The sequence below is a fragment of the Geotrypetes seraphini genome, chromosome 7 (genome assembly GCF_902459505.1).
Source record: "Geotrypetes seraphini chromosome 7, aGeoSer1.1, whole genome shotgun sequence".
Classification (NCBI taxonomy): Eukaryota; Metazoa; Chordata; class Amphibia; order Gymnophiona; family Dermophiidae; genus Geotrypetes; species Geotrypetes seraphini.
Genome location: NC_047090.1, coordinates 149,723,196 through 149,750,220, shown reverse-complemented (window position 1 = coordinate 149,750,220; position 27,025 = coordinate 149,723,196). Strand labels below are relative to the sequence as shown.

Genomic DNA, 27,025 nt, shown 5'->3' with positions numbered 1-27,025 from the left:
GGTGAAATAAATCATTGTATTTTTTTCAAGACAGAAAATCCAAAATCAAATTACCTGCGAGCCAAAATCATTTTTTTAAAACTCTTAAGTCCCTTCTTTTTCTTTTCTCTGCGTTGCACTTTCCCTTCTTGGCGTATCAGCCACTTGGTCAAGCTACTAAATTCTTCTTCAAATCTGTAACAGCAGCACATGCAACATTTTAGGCCAACACATGAGTAAGACTGGAATAAAAAAAAAATTACTAGACCCAATCATCTTAATACCCTAATTAACTGGAAAACAAAGGAAATCATAGAATAAAACTGGAAAACAAAGGAAATCCTGGTACAGACAAATGGAGCATGAATCAGTATCCTCCCATCTTTAAGGACGATCACATTCTTTTACTTTTAAACAGGACCATACAATTATATGGCGAATAAGTACATTTTTTTAAATATTCTATTCATACATACAGGGCTTGATTCTATAAATGGCACCTAACCACACCTAACCTGTAGGTGCCGGTCGGTGTGGTTATCAATCAACTGCTAGGCACTGCTTATAGAATCACTCTTAGCAGTGCCTAGGTGTGCTTAGGTATCCTTATTGTAGGCATTGTTATATTAGGCCATGGTTTTCCTAGTCTAATTTACTGGCACCTAATTAAGACGCCTAGCGAATGCCTAAGACAACCATGCCTGTTCTCCACCCTAACCATGCCTACTTTTCATGTAGATGTCATTAGGCCCGGTAGGCACCTTGACTTAAGCATTACTAGGCGTTATGTGAATTTGCACACGCAACCTTAATTAACTATTTTTAAAATTGGTTTTTAATAGCTTAAGCTATTTTTAAAAATGCATATGAATTTTAGTTAGGCGTCACTAGGTATCCATAATTAAGGCATCTAACGGTCCTAACTTAAGCGTCATTTATAAAATTCTCCCCCAAAAGTCACTTAACAGTCCTTGTCTTCTTACCTATGGAATAGGTTTTCACAGTCTTGCAGACCTTTAAGTCGCATCTGGCATTCTGATGTCAATCTCTGTAATTCTATTTCTCGATTCATTATATAGCTGTTTATTTGGACAGCCTTCTCCTTGGGTAGATGACTTCCTGCTTTGCTCATCAGACTTTTTATCTGCTCTAGATTTTTTCTTTCTTCCGAAGTTATAAAAACCTAATAAGTCAAAAACCTAAGATTTATCTCCAAATCTAACATGCAGGTTAGGGGTTCAAAAGGGGATTGGACGAGTTCATGAAGGAAAAGGGGATCCATGGGTACAATTAGAGGGTTACTATACAGTACAGAAGGCTGTAAAGTAATAGAGTAGTAGAGAAATAGATCACTACAGGTCATTGACCTGGGGGGCCACCGCGGGAGCGGACTGCTGGGCGTGATGGACCTATGGTCTGACTCAGCAGAGGCAATGCTTATGTGCTTATGCAGGGTAATCTGACACCATGTCTTTGTAAATGGAATTTATGTTGCGTTTATGTATTCACTTCAATTTTATTTTCTTCATGCATTTATTTTGCTTTGAACTTTAAGGCAGATGAGAAATATCAGAGTGTATACTAAGTCAGAGCAGCTCGCCACTTTTAAAAAAATAATATTTTGATGCATCTTTCTTAACATGCCAATCAAATACTTTTTCTCCCTTCATCTTAAAAAAGTACAAAAAGCCTCAATGAAGGAGTAATCTAGTGTTTAGGGCTATGAGCTGAGAACGAGGAAGGCAAGAGTTCAGATCCCATTAGAGCTCTTTGTGAAGTTGGGCAAGAAATTTTGGGGCAAATTCTATAAGAAGCGCCCAAAAGTTAGATACCAAATTAGGCACCGTTCAGCGTGATTCAAGTAAAATTGGGTGCTATTTAGTGAATCACGCAGAGCGGCATCTATTTTGGAGGCGCCCAATAAATAGGCCAGCTCTAGGCACAACTAAAAGTTAGGCGGCCACGTGAGCGCTTAAGTACGCTTAAGAGCAGGGATTCTGTAACAAGGCACCTAACACGAAGCCTTGCCCACGCCTAACATGCATAGCGTCTATTTTTTTGACGGCCGCCTAAATTTTTAGAGGCGCCTTGTTACAGAATCGCTCTTCCTTGATAGGCACCTAAGTTTCAATTATTCCTAATTAAAAAGCTTAATTAAGCTTGTTATTTTCCTCTGTTCAATTTAGACAGGCGTCTATCTAGTTGGCCGCCTGCAAAATAGGTTCCTAACATTAGGCACCGGTTACAGAATTTGGACCTTAATTCTTCTGCTGTTCTAGGTAAAAACTTATTAAAAGGCACTAACATGTATTACTTACCACTTAACTTTAAAAAAAAAAAAAAAATAGGACCAATTTGCAAATAACTTGCATTCACGGTGTTAGCATGCACTTTAGAACTCTACCCTTAGATTGTAAACCCTTCAGAGAGAGAAAAATACCTACTTATCTGAATGTTACTCGCTCTGAACTACTACTGAAAAGATATGAACTAAATCCATGCCAGTCTGGAAAATGGATCTGCATAAATAATTGCAAATTCTGACGTAAGAACAAGGCCTTGGTACAGCACATTACTAAAAATTCCCTCCATTCTATCCCCAGAATTGTATCATAACTATAACAGCAAACCCCCCCCCCCCCAAAGAAAAAAAAAAAAAGCCCTGAATCAAACTGAGTTAAAATGTTGTGTTGCTATTAGTTTGTCTTTTGGTACTATGAACTGACCATGGAGCCATTTGCTATGATACAGGAATTGGATGAGTCTCTTCTTCAGAGAATCCAGAGAACGTAGCCTATATTGTGCATGTGATAAGCTTAAATTCCCGCACGATGAGACTCATTTCAGCAGAAGAACAGAGTTTAGTTGTTCACTCTTGGAAAAGAAGCCTCCTTCAGTCCCAGCTGCATGGTTGGCCTGTCTTGGGGAGAGTGTGGCACAGTGGTTAAAGTTACAGCCTCTGCACCCTGAGGTTGTGGGTAGAGAATAACATGGTGACAAAATTCATCACTGTTCCCGTCCCAGTGAATAACCGCGGGAAACCATCTTCATGTCATTCTTTAAGGAGAGAGGGAAGAATCAGAGTATGAATGGCCACAACCACTGCCCCGCAAACTTTGCTCTGAAGAATGCTGGTGTAGAAGGATTGAAGTTGAGATAGACACTACAGAATGACAGTCTCTGGTATCCAGAGCAGATATTGTGATGTCATAATGCCTCATTCCACCAGTGCCTGAGAACCAATCACATCAGTGATGTCACAATGGCTTCATTATCCCTGGCTCACATAAGAATCAGAGTATGAATGGGCTCAGTCACTGACCCGCAAGCTTTGCTTTGAAGAATGCTGGTGTAGAAGGACTGAGGTCGAAATAGACACTAGAAAATGACATGGGATTATTTCCCGCGGTTATCCGCGGGGACGGGAACTGTGATGAATTTTGTCACCGTGTCATTCTCTAGTTGTGGGTTCAAACCCACGCTGCTCCTTGTGATCCTGGGCAAGTCACTTAGTAATCCCCCCAATGCCCCAGGTACATTAGATAGATTGTGAGCCCACCGGGACCGACAGGGAAAAATGCTTGAGTACCTGAATAAGTTCATGTAAACCGTTCTGAACTCCCCTGGGAGAACGGTATAGAAAATTGGAATAAATAAAAATAAAATAAATAAATGAAAGTGATGATTTAAAGTGAGCATTTAGGGGAAGTGTCATTTTCTAAAGTCTTTTCCATATATAAAGACCTTTTATAATATACCAGCTGGCTTAAGGAGGCTGTTTTATAAAGGGTGCTAAAAGTTATTTGCCCAAATCCAGACACTAAGCCAGTATTCTCTAACACAGTGTATGGCAAACGGTGTGCTGTCTGTGCACTTCTGGATGCCTCGAGCCACTGCCACTACATTTAGTGTGCCGCAGCTCGAGAAAGTTTGCAGGACACTGCTCTAACCCCCAAAGTCTATGGCCTAGATTCACCAACCTGGCCCATATTCAAATGGGGGCAATTGGAGAAATGCCCCCCACCACCAACCTCATGGATCGCACTCCAGCGATCCAGACGCATGCGCAGACCATCTACTTCGCCTTTAGATGGTCTGCGCATGCGTTTGATGTCCGTGTTTTGTTGTTATTTTTTTTAACTTTTTACTCGGAAGCCCATGATTTTAACCTGCGGGTTTAAAGCAAGTTAAAACCATGGGCTCGAGTCGGGGCAGGAGAATCGGAGCAGAGATCGGGGCAGTATAGCTTGGACTCTGTGGTCTAGGCCAGTGGTTCCCAACCCTGTCCTGGAGGAACACCAGGCCAATTGGGTTTTCAGGCTAGCCCTAATGAATATGCATGAAGCAAATTTGCATGCCTATCACTTCCATCATATGCAAATCTCTCTCATGCATATTCATTAGGGCTAGCCTGAAAACCCGATTGGCCTGGTGTTCCTCCAGGACAGGGTTGGGAATCACTGGTCTAGGCTATGATAGAGGACTGTACAATTTGTTCCTCTGCATGTGCTCCGGGAGAATATGCAGAACATGTACATAATGCTATTAAGAAAAGCAATGTTATACATTGAGGGATTATTAAACTGAAGGAGTAACCTTCAGAATTTCTTATTGATCAAAAAAAAAAAGTGTCATCTTATGGTAGGGATAAGCTACCTTGACTCATGTAATGTACTCTGCCTATAAGTGCTTTAAATTAGGAATTCTTTTTCATAAGCTAGCATTTGCAGTCTCCGGAAGCAACATGAACTTGAAGCAGGAGAGTCGGGGCAGAAGATTCAGAGCAGAGATCGGGCCATGAGAGATGAGACAGAGAGAAAGGCTGGAAGATCGGGACAGAGAGCAAGGCGGCAATGGAGCAGGAGAGTCGGCAGGGACGGATGCGTCTGGTCCCCAGCAGTCGCTTCTTCTGTTGACCGGCCAAGCCCAGTTGGTGTCCCAGATTTCTTTAGTGAATCCCGTCCCTGCCTACTTTGCATGCCGTTTCCCCTCATTTGCATGCACGGATTGGAATCGGATCGGCACAGAGGTTAGTGAATCGGGTGGGAGGAAAATCGGGTCACAAAAGGGGGTCGCAAACCGATCGGTACACGATCGGTTTGCTTAGTGAATCTAGCCCTATATGTGGTGCCTAAAGTTGTGCACATACGTCGGTGAGCATAGCCAACGCGCGCACTCAAAATAATTGATCAATTGGTCTAATCGTTGGCAATTAACGCCTTGCAACTGATGCTAATTGGGGCTAATTAAAAGCTACATGCACAACTTGCAAAGCATAATTCTATAAAAAGCATGTGCAGGTTGTAATGCATGACCTTGAAAAGGAATGTGGCCGGGGCGGATCGGGGCCATTCCTAAAGGTTAGGCACATTGTTATAGAATACACCAGATGTGTGCATAGGTTAGGCGCAGGCAGATAGGTCAGGTTTTAGCTGGCCTAAATGCCAGCGCCTAAGTTATGCATTGTGTACCAGCGCTAAGCACAATTATATAAAAGATACACTTACGGCTAAGTCTAGTGTCAAATCGGTCTATCACTGGCCACAATATACAGTCGGAGAGCTCTGAAAATCGGCTAAGCCAGCTAAGTTTATAGTGGCCAAAAATAAACAAGATATTCAATGGCAGTCACTGAAAACAGCCCAGCATTGAATATCCGAGCTCAGCGCCGACCACGGAAGTCAACCCGGGTACCTCCCACGGTCTGAATATTGGCCCCTAAGAGTTTTCTCCAAATCAGTGTCTATTGGGAAAATGTTTGATTAATATTGCCTTTAACGGTAGCTGAATTTCCCAGCAAAGCTAAAATGATTAATGTCCCAGACATCTTATTATTTATACGCAAATCTTTTGACACACATATCCAAATTAGACTATTCAGAGTGTTTCTTCTTGGTTTATTAGATAACTCCCTTTCAAATTAAAATAGGTTTACAAATTGATAAAAGCTTCAAATGCAAAAAACACTTGATTTGAAAATTTAAGTATCTTACAGTAAGTTGATGCAATTTTTCTTCCATAGCTTGTTTGGTTTTTGAAGGTTGAAACCATTCATTTAAGGATAATTTTGCACTTTCAAACCAATCATCGAATTTCTGCTGTTGACCTGCACAAATTTATAAGAAAAGAACATTTTTGAGTTACTCACTAAAGCAGCTCTGCTTAATTCCTCTTGGGCAATGTTTCAGCAGGATCATATGCGCAAAAGAAGCAGGGCAAAATGGTAAGAACATAAGAAGTTGCCTCCGCCGGGGCAGACCAGAGGTCCATCCTGCCCAGCGGTCCGCTCCCGCGGCGGCCCATCAGGTCCACTGCCTGAACAGTGGTCTCTGGCTAATTTTATAATTTACCTCTAATCCTGTCCCTATAACCTTACCTCTACTCCTATCTGTACCCCTCAATCCCTTTGTCCTCCAGGTACCTGTCCAGACCTTCTTTGAAGCCCTGTAGCGTACTTCTGCCTATCACATCCTCCGGCAGCGCGTTCCATGTATCCACCACCCTCTCCCATCCCTTTCTGGCTTGCTTGTAGATTCAGAAACTGACTTGAAAGGGGAATAGAGTGCACTTCATGCCCACCTCTTGCAACTGTTCTGGGCATAAGCTTAAGGCTACAGTGCAACTGAATAGGTCTTTCCTGTACGTTACAAAGTACCTTTCCTTTTCATGTATTTATTTTCATTGTTAGCCGCTGAGAACTTTTGTAAGCTATGACGGAATATCAAATTTTAATAAGCATAAACCATTTTAATGTTGTCCAGCCTAAGGAATGTTGAAAGTATTAAATAAAATAATAACAATTTATTTATATACCGCAAAGCCCTGAAATTTTACATCATTTAAAATACAATAAAAGTTGAAGAAAATTAGAAATTAAAACTAATGGCTAAAAACCCTAAAAGATCTGATTATTGCATAATAGAAAAATTTTAACAAATTAACTACCTAAATACTTCAGAAACAGATGTGTTTTTAGGTGTTTTCTAAATTTCCCATAAATTTCGGTAAGAAGAAGCACTTGATCTAAATCTTTGCCCCATGCTGCTGCCTGATATGAAAGAAGATGTTGGTGATGTTTTTTAAGTTTGCATCCTTTGACATGCGGAAAAACAAAATTCAAATATGAGCTTCTCTTATATCTATTAGTTGTAAAAGAAAAAAGTTCATTTATATATTTAGGAGTCAAACCAAATAGAACCTTAAAAAAAAAAAAAGCAACCAAACTTACATTTCACCCGCGCCTGCACTGGAAACCAATGAAACCGGTAAAGGGATGTCATGTGGTCATATTTCTTTAACCCAAAAATAAACCTGACCGCTGCATTTTGCATCATCCGCAATCATTGCATGTTCTTGTGAGAAATTGCTGAATAGGCAATATTGCAGTAGTCAAGTTGACTCAATATAAGAGATTGCACCAAAACTCTGAATGATGAAACATCAAAATATGCCTTAATGGACCGCAATTTCCAAAGAGTAAAGAAACCCTTTTTAAACAGAGTCCACTTGGTCTTTCAATGTCAGTCCCCGGTCCAGAATTATGCCCAAATTTTAATAGTAGATTGAATAGGATAATTAAATTTATTGATACACAATGATGTTTTAGTATCAAACAGATGAGGTGAAGCGACAAAAAATTTCGTTTTTTCGGAGTTAAGCTTCAATAGATATAAGTGTTCATTTTAGTCCATCCCTAAGCACAACAACGTTCCAAAAAACAGGTTAGTGTGTGAATATTTCCAAGTTACCATAAGATGCCTGTGTGCATCCTATGTTACTGTGTTGTTGTTTTTTTTGCACAGTTAGGCATGCGTTAACACATAAAGCAGCTTAGTAAAAGGACCCTTAAGTAACTTGACATATTTATACATATCTCTGTTTTATAGCAAAATGCAAGATTCCAACAGAAAACATTGCATGCTTCATATTTGACTTACCATTTAAAATTTCAAGACAATGCTCCTGAAAAGAATGAGTTTTTGCATCAAACATACTCATGACATCATTATATAGTTTTTTTAATTCATCTAGATCAATATTCGGACTATCAGTCTCTCTTTCGAAAAACTTCAGATTGTCTTTTTGATGCAGAATTTGCCTTTGTATGTTCTGAATAAAGACAAAGGGAACAAAAAACAGGACAGAACTTGTCACTTTCAGATAATTTCAAGTGAGAAACGAGCAACAATTCTGTCATAACCCAATTTGATTTTTGAAATACTGAAATTTTTTTTAAAAAAACAAAACAGATAAACATCGTTCATTTATCTTCAATGTACAGTATGTTTCTTACTACTGTACTCTACACCAAAAAGAAAGCACAACCCCACGTAAAACAATACAAAACAAAAAGAGTGGGGAAGCAACACCACACATCAGCCGCAGAGTCAATTTATTTCAAACATATAAATGATAAAAGCATATACATATAAATAAATAGCTAAAATGTAAGGCAAGCTTCACAGAGAGTCTTTAAATCCTTTCTGTACTGGACCCCAACACGGTCTGTGTTTCGGCTTGAAAAAGCCTTCCTCAGGGGTAAATAGATAAAATCCAGTAGATGGCGCCAGTGTATTTGTAAAAAAACAAAAAAGAATGCTCTCAATCTGTGATTCAAAGCTTGCATTTCTTCTCCCTGGGCCACTCCATTCTTGTTTTTGCTTTATGCTTAGAAGCATTGTCCTGCTGAGAGATGAATCTTCTCCCTAGTCCCAGATCTATAGCAGACTAAAACAGATTTTCCTCCAGGGTCTGTCTGTACTTTGCATCATCCATCTTTTCTTCAGATCTTCAGAAGCATCCCTATCCACACTGTTGAAGGACCATGCTTTACTGTAGGGGTAGCATTAGCAGGGTAATGTATTGCATTTAACACCACACATATTGCTTAATACTGAAATAAAAACATTCCACTATATTCTCCTTAGAGCACAAAAACATCTCCCACTGCAGAGTGTCCCTTAAGTGTTTCTTAGCAAATATTATGCAGCACATCATCTGGCTTTTCTTCAGCAGTAGCTTCCTTCCTGCTCCCTCCCATAAGGCAAAGTTTGTAAAATAATCATGAGATTGCTATACAATTAACATTTCCACCGATCCTAGCCAGCTTTTAATTGCATTTTAAAGCAGTGGTTCTCAACCTTTCTTCTGCTGTGATACACCTGACAAACTGAGTTGGCAGAAGAAGAAAGCCTGGAAATGCTCTCACTTCTTTGAACTCTATCTCCTCTTCCTCCGTAGCCAGCACCGGCAGTAATCATGGTCATAGAGATGGAACAAGACCCCATATTTCTGGACCAGGCTTGAAGCCATGACTGTGGTCACAGAGAAGAAGCAGGAGTCCACATGTCGTGCAAGGCTGGCAGTACTGGAGGAAGCAGGATGCAGTATTTCAAGCTCAGATTGGTGAAAGCACAAGTAGATTCAGGATTCAGTGGGCAGAGTGGAAGGGAAGGATAAACAGGCCTGCAACATTTTGAGCTTGGGTTGGTGACAGCAATGATCATTGGGCATGGTGGTGGTGGGGGGGGGGGGTGGAACAGAAATAGTGAGTGATTTTCAATATCTGGTTCCCTCCTCTGTGCTCTCTCCAGGTTATCTGGAGAAATCAGTGGAGGAGGCTCGTATATATGAATGAAACTTGAACTTTTGCAACACCACCACTTTTTCAGAGCTTTGCCGAGTGCTCCATTTGGTTCCCTGATGCAGGATCGAAACAGGCCCCGTCAGAACCTTTAATCAAGCTAAGTATTTGCTTGTGACAGTTTCAAAGTATAAGAACTTTTTCTATGCTAGTTTGCAGAAATGAATTTTATTTTCCACTGGAATTTAGAATATGCAATGGTTGGGTGGTGGGGCAATTTTCTCTTGGGGCTATGGCTCCATGTTGTTGCCTTCGTGTCTCTGAGCATATTTTTGAATTCTAAGTATGTGTTCTAGAAGTATTGATTTCACTATTACACCTATTGAGTGATTTTTTGACTTCTGTGTTTCCCTTTAATCACTCTTCTTAGTAGAGTACCAGTTTTTTGGGTTTCCCCATATATATTTGGACTTACTCTCCAGGCTACTGGCATACATGGTTTTTATGGAAAGCAAGGGCTTGCTGTCTGTGTCAAATTTTGGATGGCACACCAGTGAATCCCAACACGCTGGTTGAAAACCACTATTTTCAACTAATCTTAGGTCTCACATTGAGGTTCCTCAGGAATTTCCTTAACCCACAGCCACTTTGGAGGGACAACATTATCAAGACAGTTTCTGCTTTACAGTGATGGACCTGACAGTGCCCCAAGGGAAATTTGAAAATGTTTAAATATTCTTCGGGCCTTCTCCTAATCTGTATCTGTGAATAATTTTATTGCACAGTTCTTAGAGCAGCTTTATGTTTAGCAAATTGACTTTTGTTTCAAATTTACTTCATACAACAGAAAACAGCTTGATCCAGCATGAAATCAGCACAATCATAGAGACTGGATGCAGCCAGGCTCTGTTTTAAGTACATAAGAACATAAGCACTTCCATACTGGGACAAACCAAAAGTCCCTCAAACCCAATATCATGTTTCCAACAGTAGCCAATCCAGGCCACAAGTGCCTGGCAGGATCCAAAAGAGTAAAACAGATTTAATGCTGCTTATCCCAGGAATAAGCAGTGGATTTTCCTAAGTCTATCTTAATAATGGCTTATGGACTTTTCTTTTAGGAAATTGTCCAAACCTTTTTTTAAACCCTGCTAAGCTAACTGCTTTCACCACATTCTCTGGCAACTCTGCTTAACTTACTGAGGGCAGTTCTATGTATTTAAACATGCATATATGAGTTTATACACATATGTAAGCATTTAGACACAAGTGCTTAGGTTAGCCATAGAGCTGATTTAAATGCTCAGACCTACAATCTGGAGATACATGTGTAACTTATACTTACATGGTTCAGTGTTCCCGATACCCATACTCCACCCATATGAAAGCCCACTTACCAAGTACACACAATTGAAGATATGTGTATACTTACAGAACAGTGCATAGCCAGATTTCTGACATTTACACACACATATAAGGATCCTTTTACGAAGCCGCGTTAGTGGCTTTATCGCCCGCACATTTTTAGCGCATGCTAAACCCTGCGTTAGCTGAAAAACTACCGCCTGCTCAAGAGGAGGCGGTAGCAACTAGCGCAGCCGGCAAATTAGCATGTTTTAAACCGCTAACACGGCTTCATAAAAGGAGGCAATAGAGTATTCTGGCCATTTACACATGTTTACAAAGAACTGTAAATGACAGCAGCTTCTTTATAGAATGACACTATTATGGGCCTCGTGGCAATCTTTAGAAACAGAGGTCATTTGATTTTGCTGTGGCATAGGTTGTGAAGACTCATGCAATTAAAGATTGTTGGTTTCATATTGCATTTTGAATATTTCTATAACTGTTTTTTTCACTTTGAATGTATACACTATGTTAAATAGGTTAAGGAAACAAACACTGATTTTAGGGCACCTTGAACTCTATTTTTTAGACAGCCTAATGTGAAAAATGTACCAGGCTGCAAAGACTTATAAGTTTCCTCCTGTATAAATTTCCAGCAATAAGCACATTAACTGTGGATAATTAGCAGCTGTTAGTTGTGTACTTAGTCAACAGGAATTTTTTTTTCTTTTTATGAAAAATTTGTCCTACCAGATACTGAAGTGCATGATCACCTTACTTCGTTCTAGATCGACTTGGAAATAAACACATACTCTACAATTCAGTTGCCAGGGAGAGAAAATGTCAGAAAAATTGCAAAAAAAAAAAAAAAAAAAAAGCAAAGCTATAGCTTTTGAAATACCTCTAATGTACTAAAATCATCCAAATCATTCGAGACAGAGAGGGCATTTAAAAACGATTTAATAGCTCCAAGCTGCATTCGGGCCGAGTCAAGGTCATGCGTTAGCCCTGCTCTCTTGTCTTGATCTTCAGGTTTGCTCATTATCTGTGCTCTTATTTGCTGCATTTTGTTCAGAACAGATGTTTTAATGACCTGAAAAACATACATTTATAAAGTATTAAAAAGTTGTTCAGAGCTAGTTTTTTTAGATGTTCATGAAACAAAGCCTACTAAAGTCTGCTTCCTGCTACACTTATTTACATCGCTTGCACACAAATCCTAAGAGACCTTTTTCCATTAATCTGAAACATTCACCCTGTTGACCACCAATACGCTCATGAAAGAAACAGGCTGCTTCTTTTATGAAAGCAGTCTATTTTAATTGAAGCTTTTATATCTAATTTACTGAAGACTTTATGAGAAAAGTTTACCAGGGAAGCTCCCTAACTAGAAAAAGGCTTTCATGCAAACAAACTAAAGATGATAAAATAGTCTACAGATCTTGGCCACTTGGCGCTACTGTTCCAGCCAAAGAAGCAAAAATATTGATAGTCAATATAAAATTCTATTTTTCATATATAGTATATAGGTGATGCCACATTGGTACCTCGGATTATTTGTGTCACACAAAATTTTGTGATGGGTAGTATACCATAAGACCCTTGAATGTTCTATTTAGGCTGCATTTTGAGGTAAATGATGATTATTTGTGCCTCTATCCTAACTTAGTTTGGAGTAATATAAGTCATCCAATGTTAGCATCCTGAAGACAAAAGGTAATATTTTAGAGCAATGTTTTTCAACCTTTTTACACCTATGGACCGGCAGAAATAAAAGAATTATTCTGTGGACCAGCATCGGTCCGTGGACCGGCAGTTGCAGAACACTGGGCTAAATCGTGGGCCAGACCCCGCCCATCTCTACCCAATCTCCACCCCAGACCCCGCCCCCATAATAGTACTAATTGCACCTTGCACGTCCTGTGCCTCATCTGGAAGCCTTCCCTCCGACGTTGCAACGTCAGAGAGAAGGCGTCCGGTTCAGGCGCAGGATGCCCGTAGGAGCCGCTGCCCGTGGCTTTGTGCACTGAATCAGTTAGGAAGGGGGAGCTGGCTCGAAGATAACGCCGCATCGATCGCACCCGTGGACCGGCGGTTGAAGAACACTGGTTTAGAGGAAGAATGAAGACATAGAAGAATGATAACTAGGAAGGTGCACGTTGGTATGATTTAGTTTCATAACAATGCACACTATTTCACACAGTACTCACCAAGAGCTCCTTTTCCTAAGCTGCACTAGCGGTTTTAGCGCATGCTGAATTGCCCCGCGTGCTAGACGCTAATGCTTCCATTGAGCTGGCGTTAGTTTTTCCATGTAGCGCGGTGATTAATGCATGAATCTACAGCGCCTGCTAAAATCGCTAGCGCAGCTTAAGAAAGGGAGCCCTAAATAGTATGCGGAATTACTAAGTAGCATGCTCTGAGGTCTTTTTACTAAGGCAAGTTTCAAGTTTATTATAAAATTTGATTAATCGCCTATTCCAAATTCTAAGCGATGTACAAATTCGGTAAAAATTACAGAATTAGGGGAAACAAACATAACTAACAAAGGGACTAAATCTATTAAAACATAATAAAACCATACTCTTCAAAAAACACATAAAACCTATCCAGCACGACCAATCCCAAACCAACATCCAACACGCTCTATACCCTTAGTACTCTCTAATATTCTTCTATTTACCAAAAGTTATCTAAAACCCCATAATTCACCCTATTCTTATCTCCTAAAGACTTCTACTTCCCGTTGGTAACTCTTTACCCAACGTTTTTATTACCTTAAAAATTTTATGTCATCACTTATTCTATTCCTTCAAATTTTGAATGTAATTCTTGTTTTAGTTTGGATGTAATCCGCCTTGAACCGCAAGGTAATGGTGGAATAGAAATCACTAATGTAATGTAATGTAATGTAATAAAAACCAACTTATATAATAAAACTCAAGGAAAGACTAGGAAAGAAATACTATCTGATTAATATGAAGAAAAACAATTAAGGTTAAGAACAATAGGAAAGGGAAGGAGAAAACTCAGAAAATATAAAAATAAAATGAGAGTCATAAGCAATTCAATTAGTCATTGAATGCATCTTTAAAAAGAAAACCCTTAAGTTTGCTCTTAAATTTTTCCAAATTAAACTAAACTAAACTAAACCTTAGGTTTGTATACCGCACCATCTCCGCGTGCGCAGAGCTCGGCACGGTTTACAGAGTTTGAAAGGAAAGGAACTACAAAGAAAGGATATAGGAGAGGGACTGAGGAGATAGAGGGGGACAGGATACTAGAGCACGGGAGGTGATTAGATTTTTGAAAAGAGCCAAGTTTTCAAGTGTTTGCGGAAGGATTGGAAGGAGCTAGAATTTCTGAGCGGGGATGAAAGATTGTTCCAGAGTTCTATGGTTCTAAAGGGGAGGGATGTTCCAAGTTTTCCTGCGCGGGATATACCTTTTATAGAAGGGAAAGATAGTTTCAGTTTTTGGGAGGATCTAGTCGAGAGCGGGTTTGAGGAATTCCAGAAGAGTGGGATAATGGGAGGGAGGACGCCATGTAGAATCTTGAAGGCTATGCAGGCACATTTATAGAGGACTCTGGAGTATACTGGGAGCCAATGAAGCTTGAAGAGGAGTGGGGAAACGTGGTCGAACTTGCCTTTTGCGAAAATAAGCTTGGCTGCGGCGTTCTGAATTAGTTGAAGTCTATGGAGGTTTTTCTTAGTTAGGCTTATATAGATGGAGTTGCAGTAGTCCAGTCTAGAGAGGATGGTGGATTGGACGAGGATGGCGAAATGAGAATGATGAAAGCAGGATCTTACTTTCCTCAACATATGGAGGCTAAAGAAGCATTTTTTTACCAGGGAGTTGAGGTGATCGTTGAAGGAGAGAGAGGAATCTAAGATGATGCCTAGGACTTTGCTTGAAAACTCAAGCTGCAGAGTGGGGCCGGAGGGTAGAGGGATGGAGGTGGGTAAATGGTCTGAGATTGGGCCGAGCCAAAGTAGTTTGGTTTTGGACTCATTCAGTTTCATTTGTACAGATTGGGCCCAGGATTGGAGGTTCGTAATACATGTGGAGATGTTCTCAGCGAGGTTCGAGAGGTTCGAGTCGGTTTCGAGGAGGATGAGGATGTCATCAGCGTAGGAGTAGAGAGTTTCTAGGGGGGATAAATGAAGGAGTTTCAGAGAGGACATGTAGATGTTGAAAAGGATAGGGGAGAGGGGTGAGCCTTGCGGGACTCCACATTTTGGCTTCCAGGCGGGGGATGAGGTACCGTTTGTGTTAACGGTGTAGGAGCGGGAGCGTAGGAATTTCGAGAACCAATCCAGGACTGTGGAGCTTATGCCTATTTCGGAGAGTTGGAAGATTAGGATGTCGTGGTGAACGACATCGAAGGCTGCGGAGAGGTCGAATTGAAGAAGAACAGCAAATTTGTTGCGAGAATGGAGTTGTTGCACCTTAGAGATTAGTGAGGCCAAGAGGGATTCTGTGCTGAAGTTGGGTCTGAAGCCGAATTGGTGGGGTAGGAGGATAGAGAATCGTTCTAGGTAGGATGAGAGTTGGGTGGATATGATGGATTCTAATAGTTTGGTTAGGAGAGGGATATTTGCTATAGGACGGTAATTTGATGGAATGGAGGGATCGAGATCGGCCTTTTTCAGTAGAGGGGACAGTGAAATGTGTCCCATGTCGGGGGAGAAAAGGCCTGATGTTAGGGCAGAGTTTATAAGTTCGGTGAGGGAAGTGATGGCCTGTGTAGGGATATTCTCGTATAGGTAGGAGGGGAAAGGATCCAAAATGCACTTGCAAGTTTTTAATTTGAGGCAGAGTTTGGAGACTTGCGGTTCAGAGACAGGCTCGAAGGCGGTCCAGGATCTGTCGGCAGGAATGGATACAGGTAAGGTAGAGTTGGGAACAATAGAGGTCAGGGGATTGTAGGAGACTGTGGGGGGGAAGGAGCGTCTTAGGGTGGAAATCTTTTCATTAAAGAAATTTGCAAGGGCCTCGGCTGATAGAGATGGTGGAAGCAACGACGGATCTTTTTTTGTAGTTAGGGAGCGCCAGATGTTGAACAGCGCACTGATCTGGTTGTTGGATCTGGAGATCTTGTCTCCAAAGAAGTTTTTCCTGGCTTTTTTTAATGTTGAATTGTAAAATTTAATGTTAGCCCTCCAGGTCTGTCTATCGGAGGGGGATTTGGATTTTTTCCATTTGCGCTCCAAAGCGCGACACTTCTGTTTTAATTCTCTGTGAAGAGGTAGGTACCAGGGGGCCTTTCGGGGGTAGGAGATGGTTTTGGTGGTTAGTGGAGCAAGGGAGTGGTAGGTGGACTCGGAGAGGGCAGTCCAGTTGTGCCAATGTGATTCGGGGTCTATAGGTCTAGGGTTGGAGGAGAGTTTGTTGAGAAATTTGGGCCAGAATAGGTTGCTCAAGGTTTTTTTTGCGGAAGGTTATGGAATGGGAGGAGTGGGGTGGGGAGTCAAGGTGTGACATGAAGACGGGGAGACAGGTAGTCCCTAAGAAGTGGTCTGACCAGGGGACTTGTTCCCAGCGAGTGTCGTCGGTTGAGGTTTTGAATGTGGTAAGATCGATGAAGGTGGTGAAGTCTAGAGTATGCCCTTTTTCGTGGGTTGGGGATGGGGTGGGTGAGGGAAAGCCAAGAGAGGTAAGGAAGTTGTTGAATTCGGATGTATCATTGTTGTTTGTGTCGTCGAGGTGGAGATTGATATCACCAACAATCAGAAGTCTTTGGAATTTAAGGAAGGCATTTGTTATGGTCTCATAGACGAGATTTGAAGATTTTGCCCAAGGGGTGGGTGGCCGGTATAGTAATAGGATGCCCAATGGGTGGGTGCGGAGTTCGTCATTGACTGAAGCAAGCAAATATTCTAGAGAAGGATGGGTGCCCGTCTCGAGGAGCTGGACGTCGAAGAAAGATTTGTAGAGGAGTGCCAGGCCACCTCCTTTTCGATTGGGTCTGGGGGAAAAGAGGCCTTGGTAACCGTGGGGGAGGAGTTCGTTTTGCGTGAATAGGTCGTCTTTGGCGATCCATGATTCTGTGATGCACAGGAATCCAGGGTCGAGCTCGTCTAGAAGGTCTTTCAAGATTTGGGTCTTGTTGCACGCGGATCTGGCGTTGCAATAAAGTGTAGGGACTGGGGTGAGAGAGTCTGGGGCAGTGTTGGGAGGATTGGCAGGGGGTAGGGGCTTTAGGGAGTCTTGGTTGACTTTTCGGGGGTTTTTCTTGGGAGGGGAAATTCTGGTGCGTATCAATGTGGGGATTCTGAGTCCGGGGCAGATGGTATTGGAGTTAGCGGGGTCGAGAAGGTTGGGGGAGGGAGGTTTCAGACAGAGGGAAGGATAGAGAGGTGAGCAGAGTAGGAGGAGAAGGATCCAGAAGGATGGATTCATGGTGGGGTGGTTGGTGTGTGAGAGTCTGCAGCAAGGGGGAGTAGAGTTGGTTGAGGAAGGAGCAGGGGAACTTGAATTGAGCTTACTAAGTACGGGGCCGAGAGAGGGGAGGAGAGCCTTTTTTTTTTTTTTTTTTTTTTTTCCTTTTCCTCCTTTAAATAAATTGGAAGTGAATTCCATGTTTGAGGAGCTGTGATGGAAAAGATAGACTGCCGCCGTGTGTTAATAATTTTGAGAGAGGGAATGACCAATAAGTATTGGTCATTCGACCTGCGCTAAATGCTAACGCACCCATTATATTCTATGCTAAACAATCAGCTAACACGGAGCTAAATTCACTGTATTAAATAGCGTTATACATACAGTGTACCTCCTCAAATTCGCTATTATTACAACACTAATAATTTAAATTTCAAATATTTATTTAATATCTTTATAATAAATTATAACATCATACCATCCACTATATAAACCATATCATTCACCCCACTCTTATGAATGAAACCCTCCCGTCCCTTTCAATCACCCCAAAGGTCACTCATTCATTGTTCAGATCCTGTTACGAGTCTTTGTGCAAATGTTTGCCTTTTTGTTCAACCACAGTCTTACTCTTGTTTCATGAATACGTTCTCAGATTTCATCATTTTGCCAAATTCTCCATGTTTTCTTCTTCAAAAGCAAATCAACCATTTCAGCCCGACATAGTTCTATGTTTTGCAGTCAATGCGACTTCGGGAGCTGAAGTGGGGGGGGGGTCTCCTTCCTCCTACTTTGCAGCCTGAGAACGGGTTTAATTCCAAAGCAGGTGATCAGCGGGTATGCTCTGTTTCCACCATCTTACCATCAAAAAATGCTTGTTACATTTTATGTAATTATATAGATTTATATACACATAGGCCCAGATTCTCTAAAAGTGCGTCCCGATTTTAGGCAGCTGTAGGCGTCCTACAGCTGTCTAATCAGCCAATCGGGATGCACGTTTTTTTAAAAAAAATGCTCCCCAGGCAGGCCGCCTATATTGAAGGCGAGGCCCGCAAGACACCTAGGCCTTGATTCTGTATAGGACGCCCAGGAGAGGCGTCCTATTCAGAATCGGCCTACACTAAAACCCCGATTCTGTAACCGGCGTCCATGTTACAGACGCTGGTTAGAGAATCGGGTTAGGTTAGATTAGACACGGCCCGCTATACGTATCGCGGCAAGGGATCTCTCTGCCGCTATAAGTATAACGGGCCGCGGCCTGTCCGATCGGATGCCCCCCCCCCGACACTACCAACCGCCCCCCCCCCGACATTACCGATCTCCCTCCCACCCCGACACTACTGATGCTGGCAGGAGAGTGTCCAATCCCTCCTGCCCGAAGACGGCACCCCCCCCCTCCTGCCCGAAGACGGCACATCCCCCCCCCAGGCGCTAACAACCCCCAAACTAACCTGTTCTTCGGGTCAGACGGTTCTTTCCCGTCTAGCCAGTAAGCCCGCCTCGTCGAAATGAGGTGGGCTCGCCCCTTCCCGGCCCATCCCGCCGAAGCCTAAGGCCTGATTGGCCCAGGCTTTAGAAGCCTGGACCAATCAGGCCTTAGGCATAGCGGGTCCGCCCATCCCCACTAAGTCTAAGGTCTGATTGGCCAAGTGGGGATGGGCGGACCCGCTATGCCTAAGGCCTGATTGGTCCAGGCTTCTAGAGCCTGGGCCAATCAGGCCTTAGGCTTCGGCGGGATGGGCCGGGAAGGGGCGAACCCGCCTCATTTCGACGAGGCGGGCTTACCGGCTAGACGGGAAAGAACCGTCTGGCCTGAAGAACAGGTTAGTTTGGGGGTTGTTAGCGCCGGGGGGTGGTGTGCAGTCTTCGGGCAGGAGGGGGGGTGCGCCGTCTTCGGGCAGGAGGGGGGTGCGCTGTCTTCGGGCAGGAAGGATTGGGCACTCTCCTGCCAGCATCGGTAGTGTCGGGGTGGGAGGGAGATCGGTAATGTCGGGGGGGGGCATCCAATCGGACAGGCCGCGGCCCGCTATACTTATAGCGGCAGAGAGATCCCTTGCCGCGATAAGTATAGCAGCTACGTCTACTTACAATGTAGACCAGCATTTTGCTGGCCTACATTTTTAAGGTTTCTTCCTCTACTAGGGAGACGCGTAGGGCCACCTAGGTTCGCCTAAGGCCCTTAGGCGAGCTTAGGCGTCTTGCGGATCTCCCTAGGCTCCCGGAGGTGCCTTCAGGCCTGCCTGGGGAGCATTTTTTTTTAAAAACGTGCATCCTGATTGGCTGATTAGACAGCTGTAAGACGCCTACAGCTGCCTAAAATCGGGACGCACTTTTTGAGAATCAGGGCCATAATGTTTTGTACAAATGGTCTGTTTATTGTCTTATTTAATATTTGGATTTATTGTTTTGTACATATGATTTGTTTTTTGTTTTATTTAACATTTGTACATTTTGTTCACTAATCTTATAAAATTAATAAAACATTATGGAAAAAAATGAAAAGAAATGTAGGCAACAATTCTTGGCCCTGAGATCCAGGGTTTTGGCTATTGGAGCAACTTTTTCCTGTGTTTTCTCTGTAGATATAATTTACATTACCAATTTATATTTTTTGATCATTCTTATTTGGAGAAATTTCTATTGGAACATGTAAAAAAAGGGTAATTAAATCAGAAAATAGATCTCAATGTTAGTTAGAATGCTACGTGGATTTCCATCGGGAATTATTTACTTTTAGCTCATCCTCGCAAATCTCACCTTGAAGTGGACTTTAGAATTAGTTTCTTTCAATTTGTAATATTTCTTGTAAAATATGTTTCACCAATGTTATTTTTTTCTTGTATATCTATACTTGGTATGTATAATTGAAATTACCAAATAAAAGAAAAGAATTAAAAAACGCTTTTTGATGGTAAGATGGTGGAAACAGAGCATACCCGCTGATCACCTGCTTTGGAATTAAACCCATTCTCAGGCTGCAAAGTAGGAGGAAGGAGACCCCCCACACACTTCAGCTCCCGAAGACGCAATGACTGCGAAACATAGAACTATGTTAGGCTGAAATGGTTGATTTGCTTTTGGAGAAAAAAACATGGAGAATTTGACAAAATGATGAAATTTGAGAACGTATTCATGAAACAAGAGTAAGACCGGAGGACTGTGGTTGAACAAAAAGACAAACATTGGCACAAAGACTCGTAACAGGATCTGAACAATGAATGACCTTTGGGGTGATTGAAAGGGACGGGAGGGTTTCATTTATAAGAGTGGGGTGAATGATATTGTTTATATGGTGGTTGGTATGATGTTATAATCTACTATAATAAAACGGTAAGCTCGCATGCACACTCTTACCTGCATGATCCCTGATCCGTGATCAGTAGGTCCATGGCTGGAAGGAGTGCGCTTGCACGCTTACAAAGGACGCATCGGAGCCGGAGGGAAGGGGGGAGGCAAAAAGCTCAAAAGCAGAAAAGGACACATCGGAGCCGGAGGGAAGGGGGAAAGGCAAAAAGCTCAGCAGCAGAGACACCACCCCCTCTTTATTTACAGCCTCGGCGCTTACAGCTGCCCTACACTCGCGGACCTCAACATATTTCCTCCAGATTAAAAATAATACATCGGAGCCGGAGAGAAGGGGGGGAGGCAAAAAGCTCGGTAGCAGAGACGCCACCCGCTCTTTATTTACAGCTTCGGCATGGCATGTTTCTTTGCAGAACGCTTTTTGCTTCCGGGATGCAAATTTCACAGGCGAACACTCAACCCCTATTTCAACGGCACTACGCAGTGGGAGGGAGGGCAGACCTTTGGAGGTTGTGGACCAGGTGTGTGTTTGTGGAGGGTCCATCAGGGTGAAGGGCTGGGGAGGGGCCTCCTGCCCAAAGACTCAGTGCACTGATCAGGGAGGAGGTAGGTGGGGGAGGGGGGAGGTTTGAATTGAGGGAAGACCTGTGGGGACGGTGGACCAGGTGTGTGTGTGTGTGTGTGGATGGACCATCAGGGTGAAGGGCTGGGTAGGGGCAACCTGCCCAAAGATTTAGTGCAGTGGTCAGGGAGTTGGTAGATGGGAGAGTTGGGTGCAGTTGGGTGAAGAGGATTAAAGTAATGTGGAGGGGGAGAGTTGTATTAGTGTGGGGAGAGACAAGAGAAAAATTGGTCCTGGGGTGTGGTACGAGAAAAAGGGTAAAAAAGGAAGAGAATCTAGGTGGGGGTGGAATATAGGGACAGGAAGAATGGCCTTAGAGGCAATGGCAGGAAGAATAGATAGGAATGGAACTGGGACTGAAAGGTGATAAATGCAGTGGAGGATTGATGAGGGCCAAAATGGTACAGAGGACTAAGGAAATGGTGATGGATAGCGCTGGGAGCCCATAAAGGAAAGAAAGACATAAAGACAGACAGGGGGCAAGGAGAGAGACAGAAAGAAAGAAAGGGGGCAGGGAGAGAGACAGAAAGAAAGAAAGAGGGCAGGGAGAGACAGAAAGAAAGAGGGCAGGGAGAAACAGAAAGAAAGGGCGCAGGGAGAAAGAAAGAGAAAGAAAGAGACAGGGCAGGAAGAGAGAGAAAGAAAGAAAGGGGGCAGGAAGAGACACAGAAAGAAAGAAAGACGGGGAAAGAGAGAAAGACAGAAAGAAAGAAAGATGGGGCAGGGAGAGAGACAGAAAGAAAGAAAGGGCGCAGGGAGAGAGACAAAAAGAAAGAAATTCTACACATCTATTCTAGCACCTGTTAATGTAACGGGCTTAAACACTAGTTTATTATAAAGATATTAAATAAATATTTGAAATTTAAATTAATAATAGCAAATTTAAGGAGGTTCATTATATTCTATGGACACATTAGAATTTAGCGCACACTAAATCAGCTAGCGCACCTTAGTAAAAGACCCCTTCCATTGCACAATACCCTCGTAAAATGCCCTGGACAACAAAATGATACGGAATGGAAAACAAAAGTAAGCGAAATGAAATGAAAATGTTCTGCCAACACACCTGTAATTAGTTCCTTTCACTTGACCACCACAGCATATCCAGTATAATTCATTTGACTTCTAAGCTTTGCAGTTTGCTATTGTCAATATTTTTTTAAATTAGAAAAAGTATAAAGTTAGTTCGGAATCATTTCAGCTGAGATGTTTCATTTTCAGCTCTGTGTTCTCAACTTCTTTGAAGAGCGGAACATAGAAAGAACCATCAAGAATGCCGTAAGTATTCTGATGAACTCAAGAAGGTGAGCCACACTCCGTTTGACAGAGAGCCTTCAATCTCTCAGACCTCAGGAAAGTCTCTCAGTCTTAGTGTGCCACCTGGTGAAAGTTTGTTTAATAGCATCTCTAAGTTGCAAAATAGAATGGGGGGAAAACGAAACTATAGTTTCCTCCAATCACAAAGAGGGCATAAATGTGAGAGGCAACATATTTACCTAACAGCACCCACATAATTATCATCTTCCTGCTACCAAACTAGTCTTATCACTTTTAGACACTCTTTTGGAAGAACATTAGATTAGCTACTAAGGAATTCCACACCTCCCGCCTTTCCTCCAAACTATACATATTGAGATCTTTGAGTCTGTCCTTCCTCTGTACAGACTCCATCCTGTTTATATCTTTTTGAAAGTGCGGCCTCCAGAATTGTACATAATATTCTAAATGAGGTCTCACCAGAGTCTTAGACAGGGGCATCAATATCTCCTTTTTCCTAAGCACCCTAGCATCCTTCTAGCTTTTGCCATCACCTTTTCAACTTATTTGACCACTTTATGATCATCACATACTCTCACGCCTAAGTCCCGCTCCTCTTTCGTGCACAAAAGTGATTCTCCCCCTAAACCAGCAGTCTCAAACTTGCAGCCCGGGGGCCACATGCGGCCTGCCAGGTACTATTTTGAGGGTCTCGGTATGTTACAATTGTTCTGGAACGTTGCCCGTCTCACTGCTATAACCTCACGTAGGCGCTTTCCTGCATCTGTATGCGATTGTGAGGTGGAGTGGAGAGGACAATCGTGTACAGACGCAGGAAAGCGCTTGCGTGAGGTTACAGCAGTGAGACGGGCAACGTTCCAGAACGTAAGGTAACCATTGGAGGCAGTGCAGCTTGTGCGTGTGTACGTAATCTCAAAATTCGGCACCTCTCCTGGCGGTGACTGCTTGATGTAAGATGGCGGTTGTGTCCGGTGCTGGAGGCGGTGAGAGCTGAAGGCGGTTGCGGACGTGACCACCGGACACTTAAGGCACAAGTTTTCTAGGCACAAGTCAGATACCGATTCTCCCCTCTACAAAAAGTAGAGGACTACACCAAAATCTTGTCTCTTGCAGTTGATACTTTAGTATCTAAATCACAATTTTGCATGAGGTAAAACTCGTTATAGTTTATAAATCTTTCCTTAATTGCTTCAGATCATTTCAGCTATACACACCTGAAAGCAGAGCAACATGCAGAAAGTGAAAAACTATCTAAACTTCACTTTCTGCTTTCAGCTGTGTATAGCTGAAATGATCAGAAGCAATTAAGGAAAGATTTATAAACTATAGCGAGTTTTACCTCATGCAAAGTTGTCATTTCTTTAATAAGACATTAACTATTTTTTCTGTGGCCCTCCAAGTACCTACAAATCCAAAATGTGGCCCGCTAAACTAAACTGTACCATTCCCTCGTGTTTTTGCAGCCCAAATCCATGACCTTGCATTTTGTAGCATTAAATTTTAGCTGCCGAATTTCAGACCATGACTTTCCACTTCACCTGGTGTCCATTTCCTATTGGGTAGAATTCCTTTTTAGACTGTCCTCCAAATCTCTTGTCTCATACTCAACTTTTACACACGGAAACAAGCAAAATGCTACTTTCCTACCCACATATTGGCTCTTTTTCCCTATGCTTCTTTTCTCTCTACAAATTAGCATTCTTTTCCTACTCTGTTGAATCTCTTTCTTAGACTGTAAATTGCTTAGACCTGTCTAGTACAGAAGTTGCAGATTAACAAATATATGTGAGCATTTACACCAGCATTTGGCTAGCATAAGTGCTCGCACTAAAAAGTTAGTTGTGGAAAGCATGGAAAGGTGTAAACGGCATCCTGCCCAGACCACCCTATAAAGAATACTGTCTTAGTGCAAATCAGCACCTAACTTTGGATGCCACTTACTGATTTAGCCCTAAATGCAGGACAGATGCTGGGCTTGCCCCCTGCATTTATCAAACAGGCTTTGCATTTACCACACTTTAAGTTTTGCATCAAGGTGCATTAAGTACAAAAAAAGTGTTGTGTCAATATAGGGCCCTTAAGATTAAGGTTTACTTAGTTTTAATGTCTTGTCCAGAATATCTGGTTGTTAATTCTGGGTTCAATATTCAAAAAGGTTTAACCAGGCAATAGAGGCTCCTGCCCTGTTAAACCTTGCTGAACTGGCTGGCTGCAGATATTTAGCAACACTAAATTCCAGCTCTAATTAGCCATGTACAAATCTGCTATGTTAGGAGCAGAGCCACTACTAAGCTACTAAGGGCTAGATACACGAAGCAAACCAATCGTGTACTGATCGGTTTGCGACCCCTTTGCGACCCGATTTTACTCCGGCCTGATTCACTTACCTCTCTGACGATCCGATTCCGATCCGCCTCTCCAGCTCCATTGCCGCCCTGCTCTCTGCTGCCCTGAATCTCTCCTGCCTACCACCCCGATGCTCTGCCCCGAATCGCCGCCCTGCTCTTCCCCCGAATCTCTCCTGCCTGTCACCCTGAATCTCGCGGGTTTAAAGCAGGTTAAAACCACGGGCTCTCTGGGCTACAAAAAATGAAGTAAAAGTTAAAAAAAAAAAAAAAAAAAAGTTGTGGCTCAGATGGGTCTTAGATGTACACTAGCGATCTGTGTCCAGCAGATGGGGGCAAGCGGAGGAATATTGCCAGTTTGTGAATCCATTGGACCTGCCCGGATCGGACACGGATCGGGCAGGTTAATGAATCTAGCCCTAACTGACTAAGTAAGTGGAGTGGAGGAGAGACCTAGTGGTTAGAGCAGCTGCCTCAGCACCCTGAGGTTGTGAGTTCGATTCCCATTGCAGCTCCTTGTGACTCTGGGCAAGTCACAACACTTCACTGCCCCAAGCACAAAGTAAATGTTAGGTGCCATTGTCTCGTGTTCAACATAAGAACATAAGAAACGCCCTCACCGGATCAGACCGAGGTCCATCTAGTTCGGTGATCCACACACGCGGTGGCCCATTTAGGTACTCCATTTTGGAGACCCGAATTTCCCGTATCCCTCAATATGATTTGCAAGAAGGTATGCATCCAACTTGCGCTTGAAACCCAGAACAGAAGTCTCCGCCACAACCTCCTCCGGGAGAGCATTCCAAGCGCCAACCACTCGCTGTGCGAAACAGAACTTCCCGACATTTGTCCTGAACCTGCTGCCACTCAGTTTCAGGCTATGACCTCTTGTCCGTTTCACATCCGAAAATGTTAGTAATGCTGCTTCCTGGTCTATTTTATCAAATCCTTTTAACTCCTAGCAACTTGATGAATTTCAGATCTAAAAAGAAATTGGTTTTGCCCTAGTCTGGTAAGGTCCTCTAGAGTCATCCCCTTGGTTGTTTTCAATGTGTCCAGCCATCTGATTGCAGGTTGCCCTTTTCACCTGGCTCCTTTGATCTTTCCAAACATTGATGTCCCTCTCTTCTGACGATGTGGCCAAACTAAGTAACTTCATTATTTGGGCTTCGAATGACATCCAGAATCGATTTGTTAGTTCTTCTGGTGGTCCACAACATACATAAAATCCTTCTCCAGCACCAAAGCTCAAATGAGTCAATCTTCTTTCTATCTTGTTTACAGTGTCCAGCTTTCGCATCATAATTGACCACAGAGAAAAGGAGAGTGTGGCTAAGGCTGATCTTCATTTGGAGCGTTATTTCCTTGCCTTTGAATACTTTATTGAGAGCTTTCATTGAAGAGCGACCAAATGCTATTCTGCAGAGTATTTCTTCTCTGCTGGTTGCTTCTTTGTTTACAAACGAGCCCAAGAGATTGAAATCCTTTACGACTTCTATTCTATCACTTCCATGTTCAAAATCTTCATCATTTCCCGTGTTCATGATCTTTATCTTGTTTATGTTCAGTTCTAATCCCATGTTATGACTTTTGCCTTTGACTTTTCTCAGTAGATACAGCATTCCTTGCTTTTCCTCGCTATTAAAACAGTAGATACAGTCTTCCTTGCTGCTGGTGATGAGTGCTGTATCATCTGCATAGCGCAAGTTCTTTATATTTCGACTAGCATCTTTGAAACCAACACTCTCTTCTTTCAAATTTGCTTTTTTTGAAGATGGCTTTGCAATAGAGGTTGAACAGGTAAGGTGACAAGTTGCAACCTTGCCTGACGCCACCTTCTGTTGGAAACCAATCAGTGTTGCCATATTCAGCGTCTTGATTTTCATGGAGACTGTCCAAGTACCTGTCTAAAATATATAAACCGCTTTGATCGCAACCACACAGAAAAAGTAGTCTATCAAGTCCCATCCCCTTTCCCTTTATAAAGTTACAGCAGCCAAAAAGCTATCCTAACTTCATCCACCAAAGTTAACCGGGCACCCATTTGAACATCAGCCGGCGCATGATTAACTTACAGGGTGCCGCAGTAACCCAGAAATTCAATGCCAGAGGCAGGACAAGACTTGGCATTTACTATCCAGCATCAGTTCAGTCCATGGCTGTGAGTGGCTTACAAATCACT

General features: G+C 42.6%; 1 protein-coding gene across 7 annotated transcripts in view; it reads right to left on the bottom strand.

Moving 5' to 3' along the window:
- Window positions 1-27,025, bottom strand: part of SYNE2 (spectrin repeat containing nuclear envelope protein 2) — a 654,322-nt gene that overhangs the window by 431,632 nt on the left and 195,665 nt on the right. For all 7 annotated transcript variants that reach the window (XM_033952730.1, XM_033952735.1, XM_033952736.1 and 4 more), the window contains 5 exons: window positions 11,811-12,002; window positions 7,917-8,088; window positions 5,973-6,085; window positions 963-1,162; window positions 55-174 (listed from right to left, as the gene is read on the bottom strand). In XM_033952730.1, coding sequence (XP_033808621.1) covers window positions 55-174; window positions 963-1,162; window positions 5,973-6,085; window positions 7,917-8,088; window positions 11,811-12,002 — 797 coding nt within the window. The remainder of the gene's footprint in view (window positions 1-54; window positions 175-962; window positions 1,163-5,972; window positions 6,086-7,916; window positions 8,089-11,810; window positions 12,003-27,025) is intronic.